The sequence below is a fragment of the Elgaria multicarinata genome, chromosome 1 (genome assembly GCF_023053635.1).
Source record: "Elgaria multicarinata webbii isolate HBS135686 ecotype San Diego chromosome 1, rElgMul1.1.pri, whole genome shotgun sequence".
NCBI classification, from domain to species: Eukaryota; Metazoa; Chordata; class Lepidosauria; order Squamata; family Anguidae; genus Elgaria; species Elgaria multicarinata.
Window position 1 is genome coordinate 96,181,996 of NC_086171.1, and position 27,585 is coordinate 96,209,580.

General features: G+C 43.5%; 1 protein-coding gene across 5 annotated transcripts in view; it reads right to left on the minus strand.

Annotated features, from left to right (window-relative positions):
- Positions 1-27,585, minus strand: part of PDE4DIP (phosphodiesterase 4D interacting protein) — a 282,371-nt gene that overhangs the window by 79,272 nt on the left and 175,514 nt on the right. For 3 of the 5 annotated variants that reach the window (XM_063133148.1, XM_063133164.1, XM_063133139.1), the window contains 4 exons: positions 23,090-23,141; positions 21,652-21,887; positions 18,579-18,740; positions 10,598-10,792 (listed from right to left, as the gene is read on the minus strand). In XM_063133148.1, the coding sequence (XP_062989218.1) occupies positions 10,598-10,792; positions 18,579-18,740; positions 21,652-21,887; positions 23,090-23,141 (645 nt within the window). The remainder of the gene's footprint in view (positions 1-10,597; positions 10,793-18,578; positions 18,741-21,651; positions 21,888-23,089; positions 23,142-27,585) is intronic. The other 2 variants (XM_063133171.1, XM_063133156.1) reach the window with 1 other exon arrangement.

The following is a 27,585-nucleotide window of genomic DNA, read 5'->3' on the forward strand; positions in this document are numbered from 1 at the left end:
TATGTTTTGTAACAATAGGTGATAATTGTTCATCCTTCTTAAAAACCTTTTAAATAATTAATAGGGTTGCTATCATCATCATCATCATCATCATCATCATCTATCTCTCTTTTCTTGCTTGTGGTGGTTTTTCTAGATGAACATGATGGGCCTTGCCAAGTCATGCTGTCTTTGACTGATTCAGAAATGTCCTGACTATTGAACATGTTTTAAGTATGACTGCTTTCTGGATGTTGGCGTGCATGTATTTTGGTAGGCCTAATTTCTGAAGGTTTTTGTTTGTTTCTCTATCTGAATATAAGCAAAATATTCTGTTATCATGATGGGTTGGTTACACCAAGTTACCTTAAATAGTATAAGTCAAAGGTTTTAATGTTGTGTTGCCAATGGCGGAGGTATACTTTTTACCGAGTGCCCTTTAGTTCAAAATTATTTGCGTGCCAAAATATTTTCTTTTGTATTTGCGAAAGATAATCAAAATTTGATTATTACTTATTCTTGCACTTTAAAATAAATTTAGCAGTTTCAAGTTTTGGGCTTCTTATTTTTTCTATAAAACATATGTTCTTAAAAATCAAAATTGGCATTTTGGGGTGTGTGTGTGTGAAAGTAGCTCACCTTGCCTAGGGTACAAAATCGTCTGGCACCGGCCCTGCCCATAGCCAAAAATATCTTTAGCAAACACACAATGAAAACAAGGAACATCTTCTGCTTTTGCCCTTTCAGTGCCAGACATGGACAAGTGGGGAATGGAGCCTGTATGGCTCTGCAGATGTAATTCAGCCCTGCTCCAAGAGCTATCCCCAGCAATAACAGGAAGCACTGCTCGCCATTTCAGCAAGACAGGAAAGAGTCATGGAGTGCAGGGCTACTGGGAAGAAACCAGGGTCTGGAGCTACAGTATATTCACTCCTGCCTCCATGCCTGCACCCCATGCAAAGCAGTCTGTCTCCTTCTAATCATAGTGGTGGCTCTTGATACATTCCAGACAGGCACACAGGTGAATTTGTTAGGGTGATCAACTGTCCAGTTTTGCCCAGACATGTCCTCCTTTTTGAGCATTCTCCAGGCTTCTGGAAAGTGAGCAGATCACCTATCCCATTAGCTTGGAGCCACGCTAATGGCGTAGCCAATCTGCACACTTTCTGGAAGACCGGAGAACGTGTGCCCTGCTCTGAAACCCCGCCCCCCATTCCAATCTTAACACGTGCATTAAGAGACCTTTTGATCCCTGGACTGACACGGGGTGGTCGGAGCAAGGCACATGTTCTCTGGGCCTCCGGAAACTGCCTCTGCCACAAGTCTCATGAGTCTTCTGGGATGAGGTTTCTGAAGTCTCGCAAGACTTCAGACAACTCATCCCAGAAGTCTCTCAAGGCTTAAGACAATTCATCCCAGAAGTCTCGCGAGATGAGACTTCTGGGATTTGTTAGCAAACGTAACTCCATTTTAGAAAAATCTTGCTGTGACTTGGGAGTGAACTCTGTTTCACCCAAACCCCCTGTCCTATGTAAGTTGTTTTTCAGAATCAGCAGTTGAGGAATCGGTTTGAACCAAACCCGGATGCCTGCTGACATTTAGTCAGAACCAGTACAATGTACACATTTTTAGAACAATGGTAGGAAAGAGGCATATGTAATGCTAACTATACTACGTATACATTTTTAGAATAATAACAAGAAAAGAAGCATATGTGATGTTAACTGTATAAATAATTGTAATTTCTTGTATTCAGGGTCCGAATAGCTTTAGAGCTTTCGCACCCAGCGCTGCAGCCTGAATAAATATATATATATCCTCCAAACTTGATCTGTGCATTTCTATGGGATCCGCCCTTAGGAAGAAAGAACCAGATATTTGTCTAACAATTTGGTGATGTGACTCGGATATCTTCCTAAGTTGGATCGCTATCGGCCGTTCTGTCAAAGTGTGGGGCAACTAGGGTGTGGCCACAGGACTGAATTCAGTCCTTCCTCTTTGCCTCAAGACCGTGGACTGACCGATGCCGGTGTCCAATTAGGCAAGGATCTGAAAGTCTGACAAATTTAGACACAGATTGGAGGCTTTGAAAGGACGTCCTAAAGTTGGCAGTTAGACGTTACTGCAACATTGTCTTTGGAGTTCCCGGGAACAGGGGTAAGTGTAATTCTTTTCTTCAAATTGGAAGTTCAGACTTGTCTGAATTTCACTTGGGAAGACATGGGAGTTAAAGTCCCAGTCTGTAGAAGAAAGTTCCTTAACCCCACTTGGTTATATGTTAGGAAATTTCTCTGGCCTTTGTGGTGTTGTGCTAAAAATGTTTGTTGTGTTAAAAATGTTTGTTGTGTTAAAAATGTCTGTTGTGTTAAAATGTCTAAAGATGAATTGATTAAGTTTTGTGATTGTGAATGGCCAATTTTTGGCACTGAATAGAGACCAGGGGGGTCTTTTGATGACGTCACAGCCTGCCCCCTCTTGGCTTTTAAAAATGTAAAATGCAAAGGTGTAATATTATGTTAATACAGAAACGGTTTAAGGAGTTAAAGTCCCATGTTTTACCCGAGAGTGAAACCTTTGCACCCCCCCTTCTCAAGGAGGCGAAGATGATCCCTTTGATCATCCCCCTTTGAAACCTACCCCCAAGAATAAGGTTCGCGCTCCCAGCAGGGCATCGCCTGCAGTCAATATGATTAAGACAAAAGAAGTTAAAACACCCCCTTCCTCTGACTCTGATCAAGAGGAGGGAGCGTTTGCCCCATCATGAGTAATGCCGCTCCGCTTGCGAACATATTTGCTTACTCTCTCTTCTCCACGTCAAATCTGCACAATTGGAAAAACCAGAACCCCTCATTTAGCGAAGACCCAGAGAAGTTGGCAAGTCTGTTCAAATTTATAGGAGTTGGCGGGGGCTCAGCGGATGCCGCTGATTCAGCTCATGCCTCAGGCAGATCCCAGCAGGGGAACTGGCCAGGCAGAGAGAGCACCGCCTATTACAATTGTATAGTAGCCGGTTTAAGATAGATTGTTTCGTAAACCAGTGAACCTGTCTAAAGTTTTTGAAATCAAACAGGAGAAAAACTGAGAGCCCTTCCGCTTTTTTTTTGGAATGGCTGACAAATACTTTTAAAATGTATTCTGGCATAGAATCATTGAATAACAGAGTTGGAAGGGGCCTACAAGGCCATCTAGTCCAACCCCCTGCTCAATGCAAGAATCCATGGATCTCTTAGCATGGGTCCCTTGGATGATGCCAACCAAAGAGTAATAGTGAATCAGTTTAGATACAACACAGATAGATATATATATATATATATATATATATATATATATAATGCAGAAGATAGATGGAGTGTATGGGAAAGGAATTGGAGAACTTTTAGAGATTGCTCAAGCAGTATATGATCGAAGGGATGAGATAGATGAGAAGAACCAGGTGAGGCAACAGGCAAAATTTATTGCCCTAGCCTTAGAGGAGAAAGACAAAAAGAAAGTTAGAAATCAGGAGGAGGTTCAAGAAAGCAGGCAAGAAGGCAGCCCCTTGATAAGAATTAATGTGCGTTTTGAACAAGGACAATGAAAACAAGAATGCCCTATTTTAAAGGCAAAATTGGAACATGAAAGTCCCAGAGGAGGGTCTGGACCAACACCAGTTCTTTATGAATCCCAATGAAAGGGATCTGGGTCGGGCTCCCCCATTCTTTAAACTGATTCAGCCAGCACCGACCCAGTGGTCAAGATTAAAGTGGAGGATAAGACCTTTACGCGCCCTCTACTGAACAAAGTTGGAAACACTCACTTGAAACATGCAGGACATCTGGGCTGAAAATGGGAAGAGAGATGAATAAAGCGTTTTTAAGACCTTAAATCAGCATTACAGGTGCCACCCGCATTAGCCTTATCCAATTACCGGAAGCCATATCATATCGCCTGTACGTGCACGAAAAGAAAGGAGTGGCCTCAGGATTGCTGTGCCAGAAGCTGGGATCTTCATGGAGACCAGTAAGCTATTATTCTAAAGTCTTAGATCCTGTAGCTAAAGGTTGGCCTGCATGCTTGAGAGCTGTCGCTGCCACCGCCCTCCTCATCCAGGAAGCGGACAAGCTGACCATGGGAGGAGAGATGGAAGTTCTTGTGCCACATGGAGTGCCCCAGATCCTAAGATCAGGAGGAGGAGATAAGTATCTCAACCCTGCACGGCAGTCAAGGTATGAAATTGGATTATTGTTAACTGAACGATTGACTTTTAAGGCCATTGCCTCTTTAAATCCTGCAACATTGTTACCTGAAGGAACCTCAGAGGAGGGCCCCAAGCATGACTGTTTAGAGACTTTAAGTCTAGAATCCAAGTCTAGACCTGATTTAAATGATATTCCCCTTGAGCATCCTGATGTGACTTATTTTGTTGACGGCTCTAGTTTTGTAACTGAAGAGAAAAGACACACAGGAACAGCTGTGGTAACCAGTGAAGAAACCATATGGCAGGAGAGATTACCTCCACATTTCTCTGCACAAGCCGCTGAATTGATTGCTTTAACGCGAGCCCCCGAGTTTGGAACAGGTAAACGCCTAAATGTACATACAGACTCTCGTTATGCTTTCTCTGTATTATATGCGCATGGTGCCTTATGGAAAGAAAGAGGTTTCATCACTGCCAATGGACAGCCTGTCGCGCATGGAGGTCTCATCAATGACCTGTTACAAGCCCTGATGCTTCCCCTTGAAGTGGCTGTGATGCATGTGCGAGCCCACGGACGTGCGCCTGAAGAAAAATTGAGAAAAGGAAATCAGAAGGCAGACCCAGCTGCTAAACAAGCTGCCGTGCAAGGAGAAGCAGGAATTTTCCTAGTTCAACCCGCCAAACCGTTACCACCTGTATATGAACCCTCACATGACGCCCTGGCTCAAGAAACCAAAGCTCAAAAGAATGAGACTGGTTGGTGGATAACCCCTGAAGGACTTGCAGTACTGCCTCGATTAATCATGAGAAAAATCTTACAAGATCTTCATCAGAACCTGGGACATCCTGGAGCACCTGCAAAGAACAACCATTGGAAAAGGGATGCACCAAGAAGCCCAAAGAATAGCCTCAACTTGCACCATCTGTCAGAAGACCAACATTCCCAGACGACCCCCTCCAGCGATGGGAGGAAACCGTGGGCACACTACCCATTTCAGCGTCTACAAGTAGACTTCACCGAAATGCCTCCTGCCAAAGGGTTTAAGTATTTGTTAGTTTTTGTTGATCAGCTCACGGGTTGGATAGAGGCCTTTCCTTGTCAGAATAACCAGGTTAAATCTGTAGTTCAAAAGTTAATGTCAGAAATTGTAACTTGCTTTTCCTTACCTGAAGTCATAGAAATCAGATGAAGGAAGCCATTTTACTTCTAAGATAGTGCAGGGGGTAGCTAAAAGAGCTAGGGATAGATTGGAAGCTCCACACTCCTTGGAGGCCACAGGCCTCAGGACAAGTGAAAAGAATGACTAGGTCCTTGAAAGAACCACTTAAGAAAATCCAGCTAGAAACCTCTCAAAATTGGGTAGATGCCTTGCCCCTAGCCTTAACAAAGCTTAGGAGAATGCCTCGCAAGGGTTTAAAGATATCACCTTTTGAATTGATGTTTGGGTTTCTACCGCGTGTGCTGACTGGGATAAGGGAAGACGTTAAGTGGGAAATGGGAGACCAGATGTTATTTGATCATGTAACTGCCCTTCAGTCTGTTTTAACACAGCTCCACAAGTACGCTGGACCCTTCCAGCGATTGCCACTTGATCCATCGCTTCCAGACGGGAGATGAAGTGTTGTTAAAAAGGTGGAACCCAGATTCTGACGGCGTACGGTAGGAAGGACCTTATTCAATAGGACTTGTAAGCCATTCAGCAGTTAAGTTAATTGGACTAAATAAATGAACTCATTGTTCTAGAATTAAAGCCTACAAGCCACCCCTGCCTCCTTCGAGCCTCGCATGCTCGAAGGACACGGGCAACCTTGAGGATAGCAACCCTCCCTCTCTGAACTCACCGGAAGCAGCTCAGAGCATAGGACAAGAATCCAACAAGGATCAAGACAAGCGTGTTAAGTATACTTGTATACCTCTTGGAGGCACCAAAGTTAAAATTGTGAAAAATTAGTAGATAGGTGGGCCTCCAAAGTGTGCACTATCATACAGCAGCTGAACCAGTCATTCGAAATTTTGTAAACCCACTGCCCCAAGGAGAACTGAACAACACTGTTGTGTGGACACAAAGAAAAGAGCCTCAGAAAAACCCCTACATCTTTCAGAGGTTAAGGACTGTAGAGCCCAAAATCTACTGGCCTTTGTGGTATAGGCAGCATCCAGAGAATTATCGGCCTCGGCCCTAAATTAAAAAATAAGCGTGTAACCACTTTAAAAGTAAAGGGTCTCAATTAGATACTCCCATTTGTGTACACCACGATCGGCACCCATCAAAGTGTGCCAATTCCACGATAGGCCATGTCTATTTTTAAAAGATTCAGAAGCATGACCTTGGTCCTGCTTGAATGCTTGATCCTAATCCAGACGGGACAAGGAAACTAGTTCAAAACACATGCTGAATATATGTTTAACCAACATAAACAAGATGCAATTTTGTTTTATGAACATCCCCTTACTGCAAGAGACTTTACCATGATACCTAGTTTAATTACTGATCCTGACATGGTTGTAGGAGCTCTGCAAGCCACGCTAAGGAATAAAGGAGCAGGTACTCTTTTTACTAAAGTAAGTAGCAGTGAATTCAGAGCAAACCCACACCGAAGGTTTAAAACCAATAAGTACACCAAAGGAATGTGTTTTTGTTGTTCACACTCAAGAAGTTAGAATAACAAGACCAAAGATTGGAGAAAATAGAAGCCATTCTATGAACGATTAAAGAATTATTCCTATTGTTCTGATAAATTTTGGTTGTGAGGACAGAGAAATACTTCCATGTCTATTAACTCTCCTAATCAAACAACTTTTTCTGATATATACCCTGAATACCCAATGTTTCAGGCGAAATATTCAAGAAAAGGAGGAAGTATTTGCTCTGGATAGCAAGCCAGAGACCCCAATTTATGGTTCTTTTATAAAGGATGGGCCACAAACTATCACCCTAGAAGCTACCAATGTGTGGGCGTTGGGTATCTGACCATGCCAGTGCAAGTGGTAAAACTTGCTAGAACCAGAACTCGGAGAGAGACAAGGGGCTTAGGACAGCTAGTAGGGCCCATAAGAAAGAATTGTAATGACATGGTGATTGTAGGAGAACAAATGTCTAAAACAGAACCTTCAAGAGTAGCAAGTAGATTATTCTCTAGAATCCTAACATTAGGAGCATATCCTGGCATCATTGCACAGGAAAACTGCAAAAGTATATTAGGATTGACCTGCCGCTTAGAGAAAACTATAAATGCTACTGCAAGAATGATTAGAGCAATGCAATCTGAAATAGAAGACCTTAGTCAAGAAGTTGCACAGCAGCGTTTTGTATTAGATTATATTTTGGCCAAACAAAGAGGATATTGTAAGATAGTTAGTAAAGGGTGTCGAGTCACCTTTCAAGATTTAAATAAAACTATTGAAAATGAACTTGAGAATCTCCAGCATATGAATGGCCAAAATACAAGAGGGATCAGCAGACCAAATGATTGGTTTAACTGGCTTACCAGCTGGTTACCTGATTTAAGTTGGCTCAAGGGATTGATAATGATTATGTTAGCCGTATTGTTTGTTTGTCTAGTATTATCTTGTTGCTTTCCCTGTTTAATGGCTCTTATTCGCCACATGCAAAAAAGCTTGATGCAAAAACAAATGCTTGTAATGTATGAACAAATAGATGAAAGAATCAATGATAAACTGTGATTTATGATCTATAAAACGCTTTAGAGGAGGGAGAAATGTTAGCAAACGTAACTTCATTTTAGAAAAATCTTGCTGTGTGACTTGGGAGTGAACTCTGTTTCACCCAAACCCCCTGTCCTATGTAAGTTGTTTTTCAGAATCAGCAGTTAAGGAATCGGTTTGAACCAAACCCGGATGCCTGCTGACATTTAGTCAGAACCAGCACAATGTACACATTTTTAGAACAATGGTAGGAAAGAGGCATATGTAATGCTAACTATACCACGTATACATTTTTAGAATAATAGCAAGAAAAGAAGCATATGTGATGTTAAGTGTATAAATTGTAATTTCTTGTATTCAGGGTCCGAATAGCTTTAGAGCTTTTCGCACCCAGCGCTGCAGCCTGAATATATATATATATATCTATCCTCCAAACTTGATCTGTGCATTTCTATAGGATCCGCCCTTAGGAAGAAAGAACCAGATATTTGTCTAACAGATTGGCTAGGCACACATATGCAAACCAAAGAGAAAAAGGGTGTCCAGCTGGCCAAGCAGGTGGCAGCAGTGGCATGAGCAAAGAGCCGGGCCAGCACCAAAGAGAAAAATGCTCACTACTGACCAGAGTCTTGTTTACATGGCTAATGAACCAGAGGTATAATGACATTTTTAAGGATTAGTTTCTCTTTGATAAACCAGAAGTTGAAACAAGCTAAGAGGTGCTAGTGAGAAGTGACTACAACAAGCCTTTAGTCCATTTTGTTCCATGGCTAATATTTGCAGGATAATTTCAGATATATTGAACATCTCACTTGTCCTTTATTTCCGTGATTTTTAACATTAAGATGTTATATAGAACAGGTTTGTCTTAATTTTGTGCTGTAAAATCAGACATGTGACCAAGGCTATGTTTGGGTGGGTCCGCCCCCCTGGGGGCCGGACATGTTGATCGGCACTCCCCTTTGGGGGAGGCCATGATGTCCTCCTTTTTGGTTTCCAAAATATGGTCACCCTAGTGTCTGTCAGATCAGGGCATGGCAACAGAGATGGGGTGCAGTCTCATGGTATCTGATGGGAACAGAGAATGGCAAGTTTATCTTGCATATTTTGCATATACCTGTTCATTTGAGACATCACTCATGCAACTAGATATTACTTGCGAGCCAAGCCTCTTGAAGACAGAAGGGAGTATCTAGTCCCCTGTCTTTCTTGTCACAAGCTTGAAGATTTACAAGAGCCAACTTTGGGTTCGACAGGAACTCACTATATCTGGGGCATAAAAAGCTGTTTTTAAATGTCTGTATAAAAAAATATTTTTTAAATAAATAAATAAATCCACATATCCTTTTCCCACTGATGAAGACCTGTATGGTTGAAACTCGTTTAGGGATTTTTGTTTGATGTATGTGGACTATTCTGTTTAAATTTTAAATGTATGTATTTGCTTTAAGATTAAAAATATTTTCTATTATAAGCATAGTTATACCTCAATTTGAAATATTGGTTGTATCAGTTTTCTTAAACTTACTTTGTTTTCAGGTTTGGTTTTGGTTTAAGAAAGCACTTTTTCACATTTCTATTAAGTGAGAGGTTAAGCCTGTCGGTGGTTCAGGATAGAGCTTGATGGGGCAGGACTCATCAATCCAAGCAGAAAATAGCCTGCTTTTCTTGATTCTTCCTGTCCTAGAGATGTTAAGGTGGCAGCAGAAATCTGAAATCTTTACACACAATGCAACTTTTTTTGTACTCATGCAAAAAGTTTGAACATAACACAACTCAGAGTATAGATCCTGGGTTGTTGTTAGATGTGAACCTGGAACTATGGATTAACTATGGGTTATTAACTACAAACAATCCAGGAAGAGAACCTAAGGTTTGTTGTTCAGTTGTGAACTTAAGGTTATTAAAAGTTTTTTATCGCTTATGTGCGACCCCAGAACCATGGGTTTTTCAGCCAGGCTACAGAAGCAGTGGGCTAGAGTGGAAAAAACAAAGCCATTCTTCTACATGCCAGTACTTACAGTGCCACAAAGGTGACTGGGATACAGGGAGGGAGTGGGTAAAGGAGAAAGGAATTGAACAACCCAAGAATGGAAAAAGCTGGTGCTTTGTTCAATCATCTGGCAGACAACTCATGGGTTAGCTCTGGGTAAGGCAACAACCCATTCTCTGGGTTATCGTTAAGTCTGGCTGTTCCTCCACCTCCAAAGGATGTGATCAATGACCTACCTATTCATAGGGTGGTAAGTTCCTTAGTATATACAGATGCCATCCTCTAACCTCCCACTCTCTCTTACTGAAGAAAATTCCCTGTATGTGTTGGAAAGGCACATGACACAGCCAATATATGACACCTGTGAAGAACATGGCCACAAAATCCAAGCTAGAACCAAAGGCCTTCCCATCTACTTCCTGGCTTTGCTGCAGTGTTCTTGACTCCCCTTGAACAACTTACTTGATCCAGCCCACAAACAGGGAACCAGTAGAGTGGAGAAAGTGAATGCAGAGCAAACATAAAGCTCCAACAATTCTCATCAGTGAAGCCATGCTTAATTTCACCTGTTCCTAAGCTTCATTGCCTTTTTGGAACTTTCAAAATGTCAGCCCCAAATGGCCAAACAAAAGAAGTAAGCAATCGTCTCTGCTTCCCTCGGAGATGGTTAGCTTCACTGATCTGAGCAGGGATGAATTCAGTTCATGCAGAGACAGTTCATCAAGCCATGCAAAGACACATGCCAGAGTTGATGGGGGGAGGTTAAGGCCAAATTGCTCACTTTCTCCCAGCTGCTTCTGCAGCATCTGCAACTCCTGCTGTGCCTCGGCCAATGAGAAGACTGGTGTTCTGCAGCAGCCAAGAACTGGAGCAAGGGCTGGAGGTGGAGGCCCCAAATGCATGAAGAAGTGGGTCTCTGAGTCAAATGGAGCCAAAGGGAAACTAGCTGGCTTGGACAAGGAATCAGAACAGAAGCCTAGACACAAAAGAGAGATGAGAGACAGAGACAGCAAGTTAAATTGGTGACATTCAAACTAGGTGGGCTCCTTTCAGAAAATGCTCTGTACAGCTTGAGGGATATAGAACCTCTTTAGAGAGCTCTCAGTAGTTCCAATAGGTACTACTGATTGGAACTACTGTATGTAGTTCCAATAGGAACTACATACCTTCTATCAGTATGTATCCTAGCACAGAAAGGTTTTACTGTGAAATTTAAAGGGGACAAATGTACAATCAGCAAAGACAGTGATTTAACTGCAACTGGAACTATAATAGACTATATATATGGTTTTAACAATCAAAAAGAGTATGCTAGAATTGCAAAGCAATGTTGACAAAGTACCACATGACATTCTGATTAACAAACTAGCTAAAAGTGGGCTAGATGGAACAACTACTCTATTTCTTCGATTCTAAGACACACTTTTTCCCCCATATAAACATCTCTAAAAATGGGGTGCGTCTTAGAATCGCAGGTGTGTCTTAGGGTTTTTTTCTGTTGGTGGTACATTAGTGTGCGTCTTACAATCGATGGCGTCTTACAATCAAAGAAATATGGTATTAGGTGGATTCACAGTTGGCTACAGAATCGGACTTAAAGAGTATTTATCAATGGAACCTTGTCAAACTGGGGAGAGGCAACAAGTGGGGTACCGCAGGGCTCAGTCCTGGGCCCAGGGCTCTTCAACATTTTTATTCATGATTTGGACAAGGAGGTGCAGGGAACGTTTATCAAATTTGCAGATGACACAAAATTGGGTGGGATAGCTAATACCCTGGAAGACAGAAACAAACTTCAAAGTGATCTTGATAGGCTGGAGTGCTGGGCTGAAAACAACAGAATGAAATTTAATAGAGATAAATGCCAAGTTTTACTTCTAGGAAATAGAAACCAAATGCACGGTTAAAAGGTGGGGGATACTTGGCTCAGCAATACTACAAACGAGAAGGATCTTGGAATTGTTGTAGGTCACAAGCTGAATATGAGCCAACAGTGCAATATGGCTGCAAGAAAGGCAAATGCTATTTGGGGCTGCATTAATAGAAGTATAGCTTCCAAATCATGTGAGATACTGGTTCCTCTCTATTCGGCCCTGGTTAGGCCTCATCTAGAGTATTGCATCCAATTCTGGGCTCCACACTTCAAGAAGGACACAGACAAGCTGGAGCGTGTTCAGAGGAGGGCAACCAGGATGATCAGGGGTCTGGAAACAAAGCCCTAGGAAGAGAGACTGAAAGAACTGGGCATGTTTAGCCTGGAGAAGAGAAGATGGAGGGGAGACATGAGAGCACTCTTCAAATACTTAAAAGGTTGTCACACAGAGGAGGGCCAGGATCTCTTCTCGATCCTCCCAGAGTGCAGGACACGGAATAACGGGCTCAAGTTAAAGGAAGCCAGATTCTGGCTGGACATCAGGAAAAACGTCCTGACTGTTAGAGCAGTACGACAATGGAATCAGTTACCTAGGGAGGTTTTGGCCTCTCCCACACTAGAGTCATTCAAGAGGCAGCTGGACAACCACCTGTCAAGGATGCTTTAGGGTGGATTCCTGCATTGAGCAGGGGGTTGGACTCGATGGCCTTGTAGGCCCCTTCCAACTCTGCTATTCTATGATTCTCACAAGAAGTGTGAAAAACTATGGCACAGGAGGTTTGGTCCCTGGTTGACAGCACCCTCCCAACCATGTTCCCCAGCACACAGACTTACTGCCTCAGATACACATACTCAGGTAGCACATAACCAACAAGACTAGAAGACATTGATAGCCTTCTCCTCCAGAAATTTATCCAACCCCACCCCTTTAAAGCCATCCAAATTGGTGGCCATCACTACATTTTGTGGTAGTGAATTCCATAATTTATCTATGCACTGTGTGAAGTGTGCAAGAAACTCAGCCTGTCATAAGGGAGGTGCGCAGGAGAGAATCAGAGACATGTTTGTATTATGTTGTTTATTTTGACTAGTTAGCATCTCTTTAACTGAAGATTCTATGTGTGTCCCATAATGCAATTCTCAGGTTTAACTTCCTGATTCTAACTGCTCTCTCTGTGTCAATTATGTTTTCTGATGACAGGAAAAGTCTCCAAAAAGTCTTGATAACATTAGTTTATCTCTCCACTCCTAGTCTATATATTAATGTTTCATTTTTTTGGTCTAAGAATAAATAAATTCATTTTTGTTCTCTACTATTAAAGAATTGTCTCTAGCATTGTTCTTTAAGAACACACAAATTAAGATTTCCGCCAATATGAAAAAGAACTTCCTTTTATTTGTTCTGAATCTCCCACCAATCAGTTTCATGGGATGAACCCGGGTTCTAGTATTTTGAGAGAGGGTGAAAAATGTCTCCCTATCCACATTCTCCACACCATGCATAATTTTGTATACCTCTATCATGTCTCCCCTTAGCTAGACCTAAGGTTTATCCCTGGGGTCAAACCTGTTCATCTAAGTGCCACACAGGGCATCCAGCGCTCAGGCAGGGACAAACTCGGGATGATCCTGGGATAAACCTTCGGTCTAGTTACAGCCTTAGCCTCCTTTTTTTCGAGCTAAACAATCCCAGCTGTTGTAACCTTCCCTCACAGGAGAGATGCTCCTGCCCCTTAATCCTTTTAGTTGCCCTTTTCTGCACTTTTTCCAGCTTTACAGTATATATATATATATATATTAGGTGTGGTGACCAGAACTGTATACAGTATTCCTAGTGTGGTTGCACCATAGATTTGTATAAGGGCAGTATGATACTGGCAGTTGTACTCTCAATTCCTTTTCTTATAATGCCTAACATAGAGTTTTCCTTCTTTACAGCTGTCACACACTGGATTAATACTTTCATGGAGCTGTCCACCACAACCCCAAGATCTTTTTCTTGTTTGGTCACTACCAGTTCAGATCCCATCAGGTTATACTTGAAGTTGGTTTCTTTTGCCCCTACATGCATCACCTTATACTTGCTTATAATTGCTCTGCCATTTCAATGCCCTCTTCAGCTTGAAGAGATCCCTTTGGAGCTCTTCACAATCCCTTTGTGTTTTAACTACTTTAAATTATATGGTGTCATCAGCAAACTTGGCCACTTCATTGCTCACTCCTAATTCCAGATCATTTATGAACAAGTTGAAAAAAATTGGTCCCAATACCGATCCTTGTGGGACCCCACTATTTACTTCCCTCCATCGGGAGAATTGACCATTTATTCCTACTCTCTGCTTTCTGTTCTTTAACCAGTTACTGATCCATAAGAAGACCTCTCACCTTATTCCATGACTGCTAAGTTTGTTCAGGGCCCTTCCACACGCCGTACTGAAGGCACATTCATGCGCCCCAAGTACGACCCCAAAACGATAGTGTGTACTACAGCCAGAAGAGACGGAAGCGGCGGCGGCTGGGGAATCCGGGCGAGTCCTTGCCGCCGCCACCTCCCCGCCGGCCTCCTGCTGCCTGGGTAAGAGCGACCCAGGTCGGAGAGCTCGGCGGAGGTGGAAGCTGAGCTCTCCGACCCGGGTCGCTCTTACCCAGGCAGCAGGAGGCCGGCGGGGAGGCGGCGGCAGCAAGGACGCGCCCGGATTCCCCAGCCGCCTCCTCCTCCGTCTCTTCTGGCTGTAGTACACACTATCGTTTTGGGGTCGTACTTGGGGCGCATGAATGCGCCTTCAGTACGGCGTGTGGAAGGGCCCCAGGAGTCTTTGGTGGGGGACTTTATCAAAAGCCTTTTGGAAGTCCAAGTAAACAAAGTTCACCAGATCACCCCTGTCTACATGTATGTTTACACTCTCAAAGAATTCTAGTAGATTGGTGAGATAGGACTAGCCTTTGCAGAAGCTGTGTTGATTCTTCATCAGCAGGACATGTCCTTCTTTATACTTTTGTCTTTAATAATGCTTTCAGCCAATTTACTTGGAACAATTTACTTGAAATAGATGTCAAGCTGACTGGACTGTAATTTCCCGGATCCCCCCTGGACCCCTTTTTAAAAATTGGTGTTATATTGGCCATCTTCTAGTCCTATGGTACAGAGGCTGAGCTTAGGGACATGTTGCATATTTTGGTTAGAAGATCTGCAATTTCATATTTGAGTTATTTGAGAACTCTAGGATGGATGCCATGCAGGCCTGGTGAGTTATTTGCTTTGAATTTGTCAATAAGGTTGAGAACTTCATCTTTTGTCATCACTATTTGCCTCAGTTCCTCAGACTCCCTTCCTGAAAACATCAGTTCATGCACAGGCATCTGTCCTGTATCTTCTGCAGTGAACACCGATGCAAAGAATTCATTCAGCTTCTCTGCAGTCTCCCTATCTTCCTTTAGTACTCCCTTAACTCCATTGTCATCCAACGGTCCAACTGCTTCCCTAGCTGGTTTCTTGCTTCTGTTATATTTAAAGAATTCTTTATTGTTGGCCTTGATATTGTTAGTGATGTGCTCCTCAAAATGCTTTTTGCATCCCTTATGGTTTGCTTGCATCTCCTTTGTGCCAGCTTGTGCTCCCCTTTGTTTTCCTCACTTGGGCAAGACTTCCATTTTCTGAAGGAAGCCCTCTTTTCTACAATAGCTTCTTTGACACTACTTCTTTGACTACTACCTCCTGAACTTGGTGCTACCTTTCCTAATTTGTGGAATACATTTTAGTTGATCTATTATTGTGCTTTTGAGTAAGCTCCATGCATTTTGCAAGGATTTAACCCTCTTGGTTTAACCCCTTTCAACTCTCTTTTCACCAGTTCCCTCATTTTAGAGGAGTTTCCTCTTTTGGAGTCAAATGTGACTGTGCTGGACTTCCAGGGCAGTTTCCCATATATTGAATCAACAATATTTACATCTCGTATTAGGTCCTGGGCAACACCTCTTAGGATTAAGTCCAGGGTTGCCTCTCATCTGGTTGGCTCCATGACCAACTGTTCTAGGGCACATTTGTTTAGGACATCAAGAAATTTAACCTCTTTGTCATGACTGGAATATGCATTTATCTAGTCAATGTGAGGTTAATTGAAGTCACCCATATTACAACACTTCCTTGTTTGAAGGCCTCCCTGATTTTGTTTCCCATCTCAAGATAACCGTGAGCATTTTGGTCTGGCGGATGATAGCACATTCCTAGCACTAAATTAGTTAGAATCATAGAATCATAGGATAGCAGAGCTGGAAGGGGCCTACAAGGCCATCGAGTCCAACCCCCTGCTCAATGCAGGAATCCACCCTAAAGCATCCCTGACAGATGGTTGTCCAGCTGCCTCTTGAAGGCCTCTAGTGTGGGAGAGCCCACAACCTCACCAGGCAACTGATTCCATTGTCGTACTGCTCTAACAGTCAGGACATTTTTCCTAATGTCCAGTTGGAATCTGGCTTCCTTTAACTTAAGCCCGTTATTCTGTGTCCTGCACTCTGGGAGAATCGAGAAGAGATCCTGGTCCTCCTCTTTGGGCCCTGTATTGCCACATATAGCAGAGTGGAAGAGTCTGCCCCATTTAGGTGCTCTAGTCTACTTGACACCATGCCCTCTTTGCCATACAGAACAATACTGCCCCCAGTATGCCCTTTCTTGTCTATCCTGTAGAGAGTATATCAAGAGATCACTGTATCCCACTGGTTCTCTCCATTCAACCAGGTTTTTTCAATGCCAACTATGTCCAGTTCTCCTTTGAAACCAAGCACTCCAATTCTGAAAAAAAAAAACACTGAAAAAAGTCCGACACAAAGACAAGGAAAGAAAAGTTACTCAGTATCCCTTTTTGCTTATTCCACCCACCCCACCCAACATTGGGATTGGGCCTAAAACCTGAGCCTAAAATGACAGCTTGGGGAGGACTGTGCAGTTTTAACTAGGAAAACAGCATGAGAGAGGGGAAGAGTAACCCACCCACCCCAGAATCCCAAGTAGTATATTCCCAATCTGATTTTTCCCTCTCCCTCCTCTGCCTACATGTAACATTTTTTTAATGTAGCTTGGCACCTACATTATATGCTTTTAGATGCCAGGTGAAGACCTTTTTATTCTCCCAGAATTTTAACTGTCTATAAATAAATTATGGTTTTATATTGTTGTTTTATACTTTGAATGTTTTTAATTTTTGTGAACCGCCCAGAGAGCTCCAGCTATTGGGCGGTATAGAAATGTAATAAATAAATAAATAAATAAATATGTGGGAGATCCTATTTACATCTAATTTAGCACTTAGTTATTATTTATCTTGGTATCCAGGATGTCATAACTATCCCTACCACCCACCTCCACACACTACATGACAGCTTATTTATAGGAATTGGACTCACTGGTGCAAATCAGTCTTAGGCAAATGTAACACATAGTACTCGTGACCATCCTGCAAGGTGAACAGAGCTCTTTGCTTAGTTGTGCTTTGCCACTGGTTTCCTGGTTTCCTCTTTTCTTTTAGCCAGAATTATGAGTACATCTGGTTAGGAGTACATACCATCATATAATGAACAACTTCTAAACCCCATTAATCCACTGAAAGGGAGACTGTCTCAAAATTATTTTCCATTGTTTCCATTCTGACTTAAGGGTAAACTGAGCAGGTAGTGATGTGGAGCAGACTTGATTTGGGATACTCCTGGAGTGACTGTGACATTCTATGGATACAATGGATAATCTCATGAAGAACAGTAATACTGTGGACACTGTCATGGCCTGGAATGAAAATACAACTGTTATTGTTAGGGAGAAAATCAACATTCATGAAATTGATCCAGGAAGAGGATGGCAGGTAACACAGCAAAGGAAGAACTTGCAAGTCAGCTTCTATTAATATCTGGTGTGTAGCTTCCAAAATGTACAATTAAAACACACGAGCTGGTGTTTGAAAGGTCAAGGACATAATTCATTATTTGCTGTTTTGTCCTTTGTATGAGGTTCCTAGAGGCAAGTTTTGGTCATTTATTATGCAGTTATATTCAGGACCTAGTAATAGAACTTCTAGCTGACAACTATTTATTTATTACATACTTGCCTGCCCAATTTGCTCTGGCAGCCAAGAAACTGTAGTCTTGCCCCATCAAGAATTATAACATATTGTAATTTTCATCTTTTTTGTTTTAAGTGGTAAACCCACTTGGTGGTTGGCTTATATCGTCTGTTTTTAACTGTGTTACGGGATTAATAAAAGTTTTTATTTAAAACAAACTTTTTAACTGCATTGCGGAATTTTATAATGGGTTTTTATTTAGATCAAGTTTGCACTGGGAAAGGTCTCCTCCACTTTAACGTTCTTGTGCATTGTAAAGGCCTTTGGCTATATATAATAAAGTTAAGTAAACTGAAATTGAAACTTCTAAACTGGGAGGTATCAGGGCTTGAGCTGCCTGGAAATTCACGGCCTTTTAATTGGATGTTGTTTCCTCTGATTACAGATATACAGAAGCACCTTGTGGTTACACCTTGTATTGGTTACTTTGGGATGAGACTAAAGGCTCCAGGACGAACACCAGAGAGCCCTGAATCGCAAGTTGCTCAGTGGTGAGGGGATGTGCCCCTAAGACCCTTTTTAGCCATTTAGAAATGCTGATTCCCTGAACATTCTTTCTTGACCATTTCCCCCTTCCTGCTGACATATCTACTTCCCGTACTAATCTTCATAACAGTATTTTTAACAGTGAATATAATTAATTTTATAATTAAAAAGTGCATTAAAAGAAAGCCGGGAGAAGGATAGAGAAAAGGTCAATACCATAATGGTGTCTTTCACAACCCCCTCCCCTCTGCAATTTTATACCACAAGCCCACTTTCTGTTATGAGGTCCATACCTCTAGAAGTTTGGCTGGTAATCTGCAAGGGATGTTGGGAAGACGGCAAAGCAAGGTTCCCTTGGAGGGATTCTACCGGAGCAGCAGTAGCAGCAGGAGATGTAGTGGCAATGGTGGGATGAGATAGCTGAGCAGAAGCTTTGCCAGAATGACTTCCAAGATCTGTAAGAATTGACACAATTTACACTCTGTGGTCAACAACTGGTTTACCCTAGTTTTAACTCTGGTTTTATTCGATTTTCAACTTTTAAAGGTTTCTATATTATGTTTTATTATACTGTTGTATTTTATGGTTTTAAGTTTTATGAAACACCCAGAGAGTTTCAACTAGGTGGTATAGAAATGTAATCAATAAATAAGAAAGAAGCTACACACAGAGAGCGTCATGACACAGGGGGAAATTGCATTTCCTTACCGTCGCTTCTCTGCCCCTGCTTTTGTCCCTCATTACTTCTTTGTTCCCGGAGGGGAAAGAGGAAGTAAACAAAGACCATGTGGCTCCTTCACAGCAGGAGATTGTGGCACATTCCATTTTTTTAAAAAAAAATCAGATTAAAAGGGGTCTATTTTGTGATGGACAAACAGGAGATGGACAACAATGTCTAAAGGACGTGTGTACATCCATAAGTGGGCAGTAGTGAGTGTGCGATAAAATGCTCATTTGATGAACCTCAGAGGGGAAATGCTATTCATTTGCTTACAGAGAACATCACAGCTGCCAATGAGAAGCACCAGTCATGGAAACTATTTCATACCCTTGATATTAAATGCAATGTCTTCAGGCAAAGGGTGAAGGCCCCTGATCATAGGAGAAATGGGTATGACCAACGTAAGCATGAGAGAGTGCAGGGGAAAATAGGAACAGTGACCATATTTTAGTTATTTGTTTACTTACTAAAAGTATACCCCACACCATCAACACAACTGTGCTCTCAGGGTGGCTCATGTTAAAATGGAAATACATAATACAAACAGTGATATAAATACCAAATTAACAAAAACAACCATCTGACCAAGAGGTAATGATCTGCTTCCCACTTCAGAGGATCTTTCAACATAACAAACACATGTTCCCTCCTTATCACAAGCAAACATGGTGAGCAGCAATGATAAAGAACTCCCATATATTTCAGTTCCAAGGACAGGCAGAAGACAATAGGACCCAAGTAGCTGAATATTCTTTCTCAGCCCTCCTCAGTCATGTCCCAAACTTCTATGAAGAGGGTGAGGGTGAATAAACTCCTTATTCTAACTTTGCACCAACTGAACAGCCCTGGGTGGGAGGATGTCCTTATTGTCTCTCTTACAACATATGTAATATGCAAATGCAAATTGGTTTTAGATTTATTGGGGGGAAACTAATTTGGAGGGGGAAGATGCTGAGAATTCAGAACTATCTGTCTCTGAGCTTTTCTACATGAGGCTGTGAATCAGCCATTTATACAAACATTTCTGCAATGTTCTCCATCCTACCTGCTCCCATACTTTTATTAGGGCATAATCCCACCCTTTAAAAAAACCAGCAGACGTCATTTCATACTTCTTGCCAACCATGTACAATTCCTGGCCCCTCCATCATTTTTAATGTTGGTTCTCCAGTGAAGTTTTTAGTGATTTTAAGGATACACAGACTCATATATTCACTGCTAGTGGGGGTGGCCACAGAGATATTGGGCAAGGATAATTTCACATATTATAAAACTTACAGGGTACTTATTGCCTTTGATCCCAACAGTCTTCTTGGGTATTGTAGAGGGTCTCCTCATTAAGGAAAATTCTGTTGTTTACCTGGTGCTGTTGTGCTTCCTGGTTCTTTGGCGTGATTGATAGAGTTGGATTACATGGGAGGAGAGGGGCAACAAGGCAGAAGATCCTGCTGTTTCCCCAGGGCTCCTTTAATTGGCAGAAAGGGTGGAATCGAGGTAGTGCCTCCTCCCTCCCTGGCATGTGCAAAGGAGTGGAGAGGGGCAATATTGTTTTCATGTTTCCTTGCAGCCCCCAGGAAAGCCAGGACTTACTTCTGAGCAGAAGTAATATTGTGCTGTAAGTTTGCAACCCTCAGCACACTTACTTGGGGGTCAGCCCCTTACTTCTTAATAGACACATGGGGATCAAACTGTTGCAGGGAGGCATTCTACCCTCTTTTTGTTACAGGGAGGCATTCTACCCTCTTTAACATTCTTCCTCCCTTCCTTGGCAAGTTCATAGCACAATGCCAGCTTTACACACTGCTGATTTTGCACAATTAAGGGCTTGTTCCAGCTTTTCTCTGACCTTTTTTAAAACAGAATAAGGTGGGGGCATGAGAGACCACCTGTTTGTTTACAGTGTCATTTAACTGACCTGGAAACTTCTGTGAGGGGCTAGAAACTAGCGTGCTCATTTAGAGAAGCCCATAGACAATGAAGCAATACCACAAAAGAGAAGAGAGCTGATTGCCTTTCTTTCAGTAGCATCAAAGACACATATTTCTTACTGAATTCTTTTATACATGTATCCAAGCAAACCCTTTACTATTCCTGGTTACTCTGGTTTCTTTTTGTGATGTTGATGTGTTAATTTATATACTCAGTTATTCTGAATTTCTGTTCCACACATTTGAAAGCATAATGAAACATGTCTAAAAAGATATACACATTTGGCATTTTAATTTATTTTTTCTAAAGAACTCTAAGCCTCCTTGGCTCCCCGACACTGGGGGGGGGGGAGTCAAAGAAAGAACCACAACAGACCTCTTCAAGTGGCCCTAGTTCAAGCAGAGTTGTAGAGAAGCCCTCATGGAAATTTAATGCCCAGAGCATACATGCTACAACTCTGAAGTGCAAAATGTGCCCTTAAGGGATACTTGGGACATATTTGGCAGGCTTTGTCTATTTTGTCATGTCAATCTTGCACCTCTGAATGGAAATGAGTTAACTATGATTCAATATGATTGCACCCCTGAGCATATTTCAGATTTCCAACTGAACTTCCACAGCTTGGCTGGTTAGTCAATGCAAGAGGTTAAGAGGGGTGCTGGGCCTGACAGAATGTCTCCCAGTCTTGTGCAGAGAAGAGATTTTGGGGGCTATACCTTTGCCTAGGAGGCTGCGGAACTGTCCTTCACTGGGGTCCTCCTGGTAGATGTACTCATTCACATCATCCATGTCAGAGCAGCTCTCCAGGCCATCAGAGAGGAAGGAAGTGCTGCTGCCAGAACGGGGTGACTCAGACATAGTGTGGCTACTGGAAGGGGTCACTGAGTGCACTTGAAGCTTGGCCTGGAGGGTCTTGATGATTTGTTCCTTCTCCTGGAGCTCCTTGCTCAGCCTGGGATGGAACAAGGCCTGAAGACTATTAGAGGTATTTGCACAGAAAGACTCCTTCCCCCAGCTTCAGAATAGACCCCACCCCATCTCTCTGTTCCCACTTACCTTTGCCCTCTCAGCCCACCAACAATCTCACAATTTCTGTTTTTGATTCAAATGCTTCCTTGAAGAGAAATCACTACATGATAGAACATCCCATACTGATGAGTTGGCCCCAATTCGGCATGTGATGTTCAATAAACTGACCCCTACTCCATGAACAAAGACAACTAAGCCTATTCCTTCTGGACTATAAGAAGAGCCATACTGAATCAGACCAGCATTCTGGCCAATCAGCTGCCTATTGGAAACCCACAAGCAGGGAATGAGTGCAACAGTATGATCCCACCCAAGTCCTCTAACTGGTGTACATAGGTATATGGCCTCTGATATTGAAGGTAGCATATACCCATCAGGACTAGTAGCACTGAGTCTTATCCTCCATGAATTTGTCCAATCCCCTTTTAAAGCCATCACTACTTCTTGTGGAAGTTACTTCCATACTTTAACTCTGCAGTGTGAAGAAGGTGCTTCCTTTTATCTGTCCTGAAGCTCCCACCAATCAGCTTCATGAGTTCTAGTATTGAGAGAGAGAGAAATGTCTCCCTAGCCACTTCCTGCATAATTTTGTACACCTCTATCATGTCTCCCCTGACTTCCCTTTTTTCTATACTAAACAATCTTAGCTGTTGTAACCTTTCCTCATAGGGGGTTTGCTCCAGCCCCTTGATCATTTTAGTTATCCCTTTCTGCGCTTTTTCCAACTCTACTATGGCCTCATCTACACCAAGCAGGATATTGTACTATGAAAGCGGTATATAAAAGGTGGAAGCAACACGACTGCTTTATAGCAGTATTGAAGTGCACTGACAACTGTTGGGGCCCATCGACACAGGCCATAGACTACTTTCCTACTGCTTTCCTAGTGCTGAATCCTGCTTGGTGTAGATCAGGCCTATGTCCTTTTTAGGTGTGGTGACCAGAACTGTACACAGTATTCCAAGTGTGGTTGCACCGTAGATTTGTATAAGGAGAATATGAAAAGCGTTAGTCCTGATATAGATCCCACACATAATGCATGCAGTAAAAAGGATGCCTAGATTTCCCAAAGCTGGAGCAGGTAATGCCAACATAAGCCTGCAGCTGGGAATTCACTATCATTACCTCAGAACAAGCAGTTCATGATTTGATCTGTCCTCCATATTTAAATCAGTTCCTGAAAACAGAATTCCGGGAAAGCAAGTTAGTCAATGATTATGCAGTCTTTTCAGGTGCCCTGATGCCATGGTATGCAAATCTCTCCCTTGCTTGCTCTCTTTTAATAAGGGATAGAACAGGAAATCATGAGGAAAATGTGAGAAAAGCTGATGCCATTCCTAAGGGCATAGCTAGACCAGCCAATATCCTGTGGATCGCCCCAGGATCATCTCTGTGCGTTCACATGACACACAGGGCATCCCAGGAGCAGGGAGCAATGGTCCCTCCCTTTCCCCCCTGCTTTTTCTGTGGACCTGGAAAAAGCAGGGGGGAAAGGCATCGTGGTTTGTCCCGGCTCCTCGCAAGTAACCTCAGGAGTTATGTGCCCATCGGGGGTGGGGTGAGGGGAGCGGGGAAATTTATTTATTAAAAAAAAAATACCTTACTGTTTTTCGCTCATGCGCGCATGACATCCTCTTCTTCTTAGGACGTCACGCACATGTAGACAAGGTGTGTTATCTCGCAATAACCATATCTCAAGCTCCTCCCTCCTCCGTCTTGCTAGACCCGGTAGGTCTAGCCATGGCCTTAGTCTACAATAAGCCCCCACTTATAAGACATAATTTTAGAAAGCCTAATTGAGTTGTAAGCTCTGCCTCTGTTAAGCTTCCATGATTTGCTCTGAACTCATAAGGCCTACCATGAACGCTGTATAATGGGAATAACTGCTGTCTGTTACAGTACCACTGTGCTTATGATTTATGGAGTGCCCCATTCTTCTGTGTATCTAGGTTACATGTATCTATGTCAGTCTGTCTATCTGTCTAGTTAGTTAGTTATTGCATTTCTATACTGCCCAATAGTCAAAGCTCTCTGGTTCCCTTTGTAACTCCATTCCAATTCCCATGCTTTATAGAGTTTTACTCAAGCTCCCAGGTAGTAGCAGTCAATCAATTAGATTTCTCCATTAGCTGAACTAGAGGTATGAGTGGTGCAACTAGTGCTGCTGCTGCTGAATGCCAGGTCAGTCCAAAACAAAATCTCTCTCATCCATGATCTGATTGTGGATGAGGGGGCTGACCTGGTATGTATCACGGAGACCTGGGTGGGTGAACTGGGAGGGGTTGCTCTCACCCAGCTCTGCCCTCCTGGGTACTCGGTGCAGCACCAGCACAGACTCGAGGGCCGGGGAGGGGGTTGCCGTGGTCTATAGGAATACAATCTCCCTCTCTAGGCTTCCTGTTCAGTCGAGTGCTGATCTTGAGTGTCTGTACTGTGTGTTGGGTACTTGAGACAGATTAGGGATTCTGCTGGTGTACCGTCCACCCCGCTGCCCAACAGTCTCCCTGCCTGAGCTGACGGAGGTTGTCTCGGACCTGGTGTTGAGGACCCCCAGGATGGTGGTTCTGGGGGATCTCAACTTTCATGCCGAGGCTGCTGTATCTGGAGCGTCTCAGGACTTCATGGCTGCCATGACAACCATGGGGCTGTCTCAACATGTTACTGGCCCAACGCATGTAAAAGGACACACACTTGATCTGGTTTTCTCGACTGGACAGGAGGATGGTGATCTGAAAGTGGGGGAACTAATATCTACCCCCTTGTCGTGGTCAGATCACTTCCTATTGAGGTTTACACTCTCGGCAGCCTTTCCCCTCTGCAAGAGTGGGGGGCCTATTAAAATGGTCCGCCCCCTGAGGCTAATGGACTCCGATGGATTCCAGAGGGCTCTGGGGATTTTCCTGCTGATATGGCCGGTGCTCCTGTCGAAGCCCAGGTTGCTCTGTGGAATGCAGAGATGACTCGGGCGGTTGACACGATTGCGCCCAAGCGCCCTCTCCCTCTGAGCAGAGCCTGGTCAGCTCCTTGGTATACACCTGAGCTGAGGGCAATGAAGCAAGAGGGGAGACGGCTAGAACGCAGGTGGAGGAAAACTCGTGCTGGGTCTGATCGAACACGGGTTAGAGCTCACTCTCGAACCTACTCTGTGGCGGTGAGGGTGGCAAAGAGACAGTTCTTTTCCACCAGCATTGCATCTTCTCAGTGTCGTCCGGCGGAGCTTTTCCAGGTGGTTCGCGGCCTGTTACACTCTGGGCCAGGGCGTGAGATAGTTGAACCCTCGGTAGCACGCTGCGGCGAGTTTGCACGGCACTTTGAAGATAAAGTCGCTCAGATTCGTCATGAATTGGACACCACACTTAATGCAGCTCCACTAGTAGAGGCGTTCAGAGCGCCATCCGGCTCAGTTTTATTGGATGAGTTTCAGTTATTGAGGCCTGGGGATGTGGACAAGGTGCTTGGCCAAGTCCGGTCGACCACCTGTGTGCTTGACCCTTGCCCTTCGTGGCTCATTACATCAAGTAAGGAGGGGATCGCCGGCTGGGTCCAGGAGGTTGTGAATGCCTCCTTGAGAGAGGGAGTGGTGCCGGCCTCTTTAAAAGAGGCGGTAATTAGACCACTCCTGAAGAAGCCTAATCTGGACCCAGAGGACATTAACAACTACAGGCCGGTGGCTAATATCCCTTTCCTGGGCAAGTTGCTTGAGCGGGTGGTTGCAGGACAACTCCAGGCACTCTTGAATGAAACGGATTATCTAGATCCATTTCAATCGGGTTTCAGCCCTGGTTTTGGAACGGAAACTGCCTTGGTCGCCCTGTGGGATGACCTCTGTCGGGAGAGAGACAGGGGGAGTGCGACCCTGTTGGTTCTCCTGGACCTCTCAGCGGCCTTCGATACCATCGACCATGGTATCCTTCTGGATAGGTTGTCTGAGCTGGGAGTTGGAGGTACTGCATTGCAGTGGTTCCGCTCCTACTTGGATGGCCGATTCCAGAAGGTGGTGCTGGGGGATTATTGCTCTGTGCCGTGGCTTCTAAGCCATGGGGTTCCACAGGGCTCTATCTTATCCCCTATGCTGTTTAACATATACATGAAGCCGCTGGGGGAGGTTATCCGGAGATGTGGACTGAGGTGTCATCAATATGCGGATGATACCCAGCTCTACCTTTCCTTTTCATCAAACCCAGGTGAGGCAGTGGCTGTTCTGAACCAGTGCCTGGGCACGGTAATGGACTGGATGAGGGCTAACAAACTGAGACTCAATCCAGACAAGACGGAGGTACTGTTAGCGGGTGGCTCATCTGTCCGGCGAGGTGATGTTTGCCCTGTCCTGGACGGGGTTGCACTCTCCCTAAAGGATCGGGTCCGTAGTTTGGGGGTGCTCTTGGATCCAAAACTGTCACTTGAGGCACAGGTGAACCCAGTGGCAAAGAGCACCTTTTATCAGCTTAGGTTGATATACCAACTACACCCTTATCTGGACAGAGATAGCCTAGCTACAGTTATCCATGCTCTGATAACCTCTCGCTTGGATTACAATGCGTTATATGTGGGGCTGCCTTTGAAAACGGTCCGGAAGCTTCAGCTGGTACAAAACAGGGCAGCCCGTTTACTAACAGGGACTGGCCGGTGAGATCACATTACACCAGTCCTTTTCCAGCTTCATTGGCTGCCAGTCCAGGTCCGGGCCCGATTCAAAGTGCTGGTATTGACATTTAAAGCCCTAAACAGTTTGGGGCCAGGTTATTTGAAGGAACGCCTCCTCCCATATGTACCTGCCCGGACCTTAAGATCATCTACAGGAGCCCTTCTCCGTGAGCCCCTGCCAAAGGAAGTGAGGCAGGTGGCTACTAGAAGGAGGGCTTTCTCCGCTGTGGCACCCCGGTTGTGGAATGAGCTCCCCAGAGAGGTCCGCCTGGCGCCTACACTGTACTGCTTTCGTCGCCAGCTGAAGACCTTTTTATTCTCTCAATATTTTAACACTTAATTTTAACTTAAATTTAAATCTTACTGTTTTAACTCTGTATTTTAATCTTATATCAATTTTGCTGTATGGTTTTATCCTGGTTGTGCTTTTTGTACTGTATTTTGTATTTGTGCTTTTAACCTGTCTGGTTGTTTTATTGTGGTTTTAATTTTTGTGAACCGCCCAGAGGGCTTCGGCTATTGGGCGGTATAAAAATGTAATAAATAAATAAATAAATAAATATGAACACAGCAAGATGCACACAGGCAGATGCATGAATGTGGTGGATTCCAAAGGAATCCCATTAAAAGGTTATAGAAATAAGGGGTACATTTAGATTGTTACTTAGCAATAGACCATGTAATATCAGATGGAGAATTCCATTCCTGCTTCCACATTAGAATCCATATTCTGCATTTCATAGAAATATGGCAAGCCCATGAAGCTGGAAGGGTTTATGGTTTCATAATATCCAACCCCTACCATAAACATGAATCCTATCTATAGGTATTCCTGTCAAGAGACTAGGCAATCTCATTTACACTGATGGAAGCCTTTGGATATGTGGTCGGATTGACCTCAACAACCTTTCTAATTGCCTAGTCTCATGAATTAGAATGCTTGTATAATATGCTTTTAAAGGCCTCAGTTGATTGAG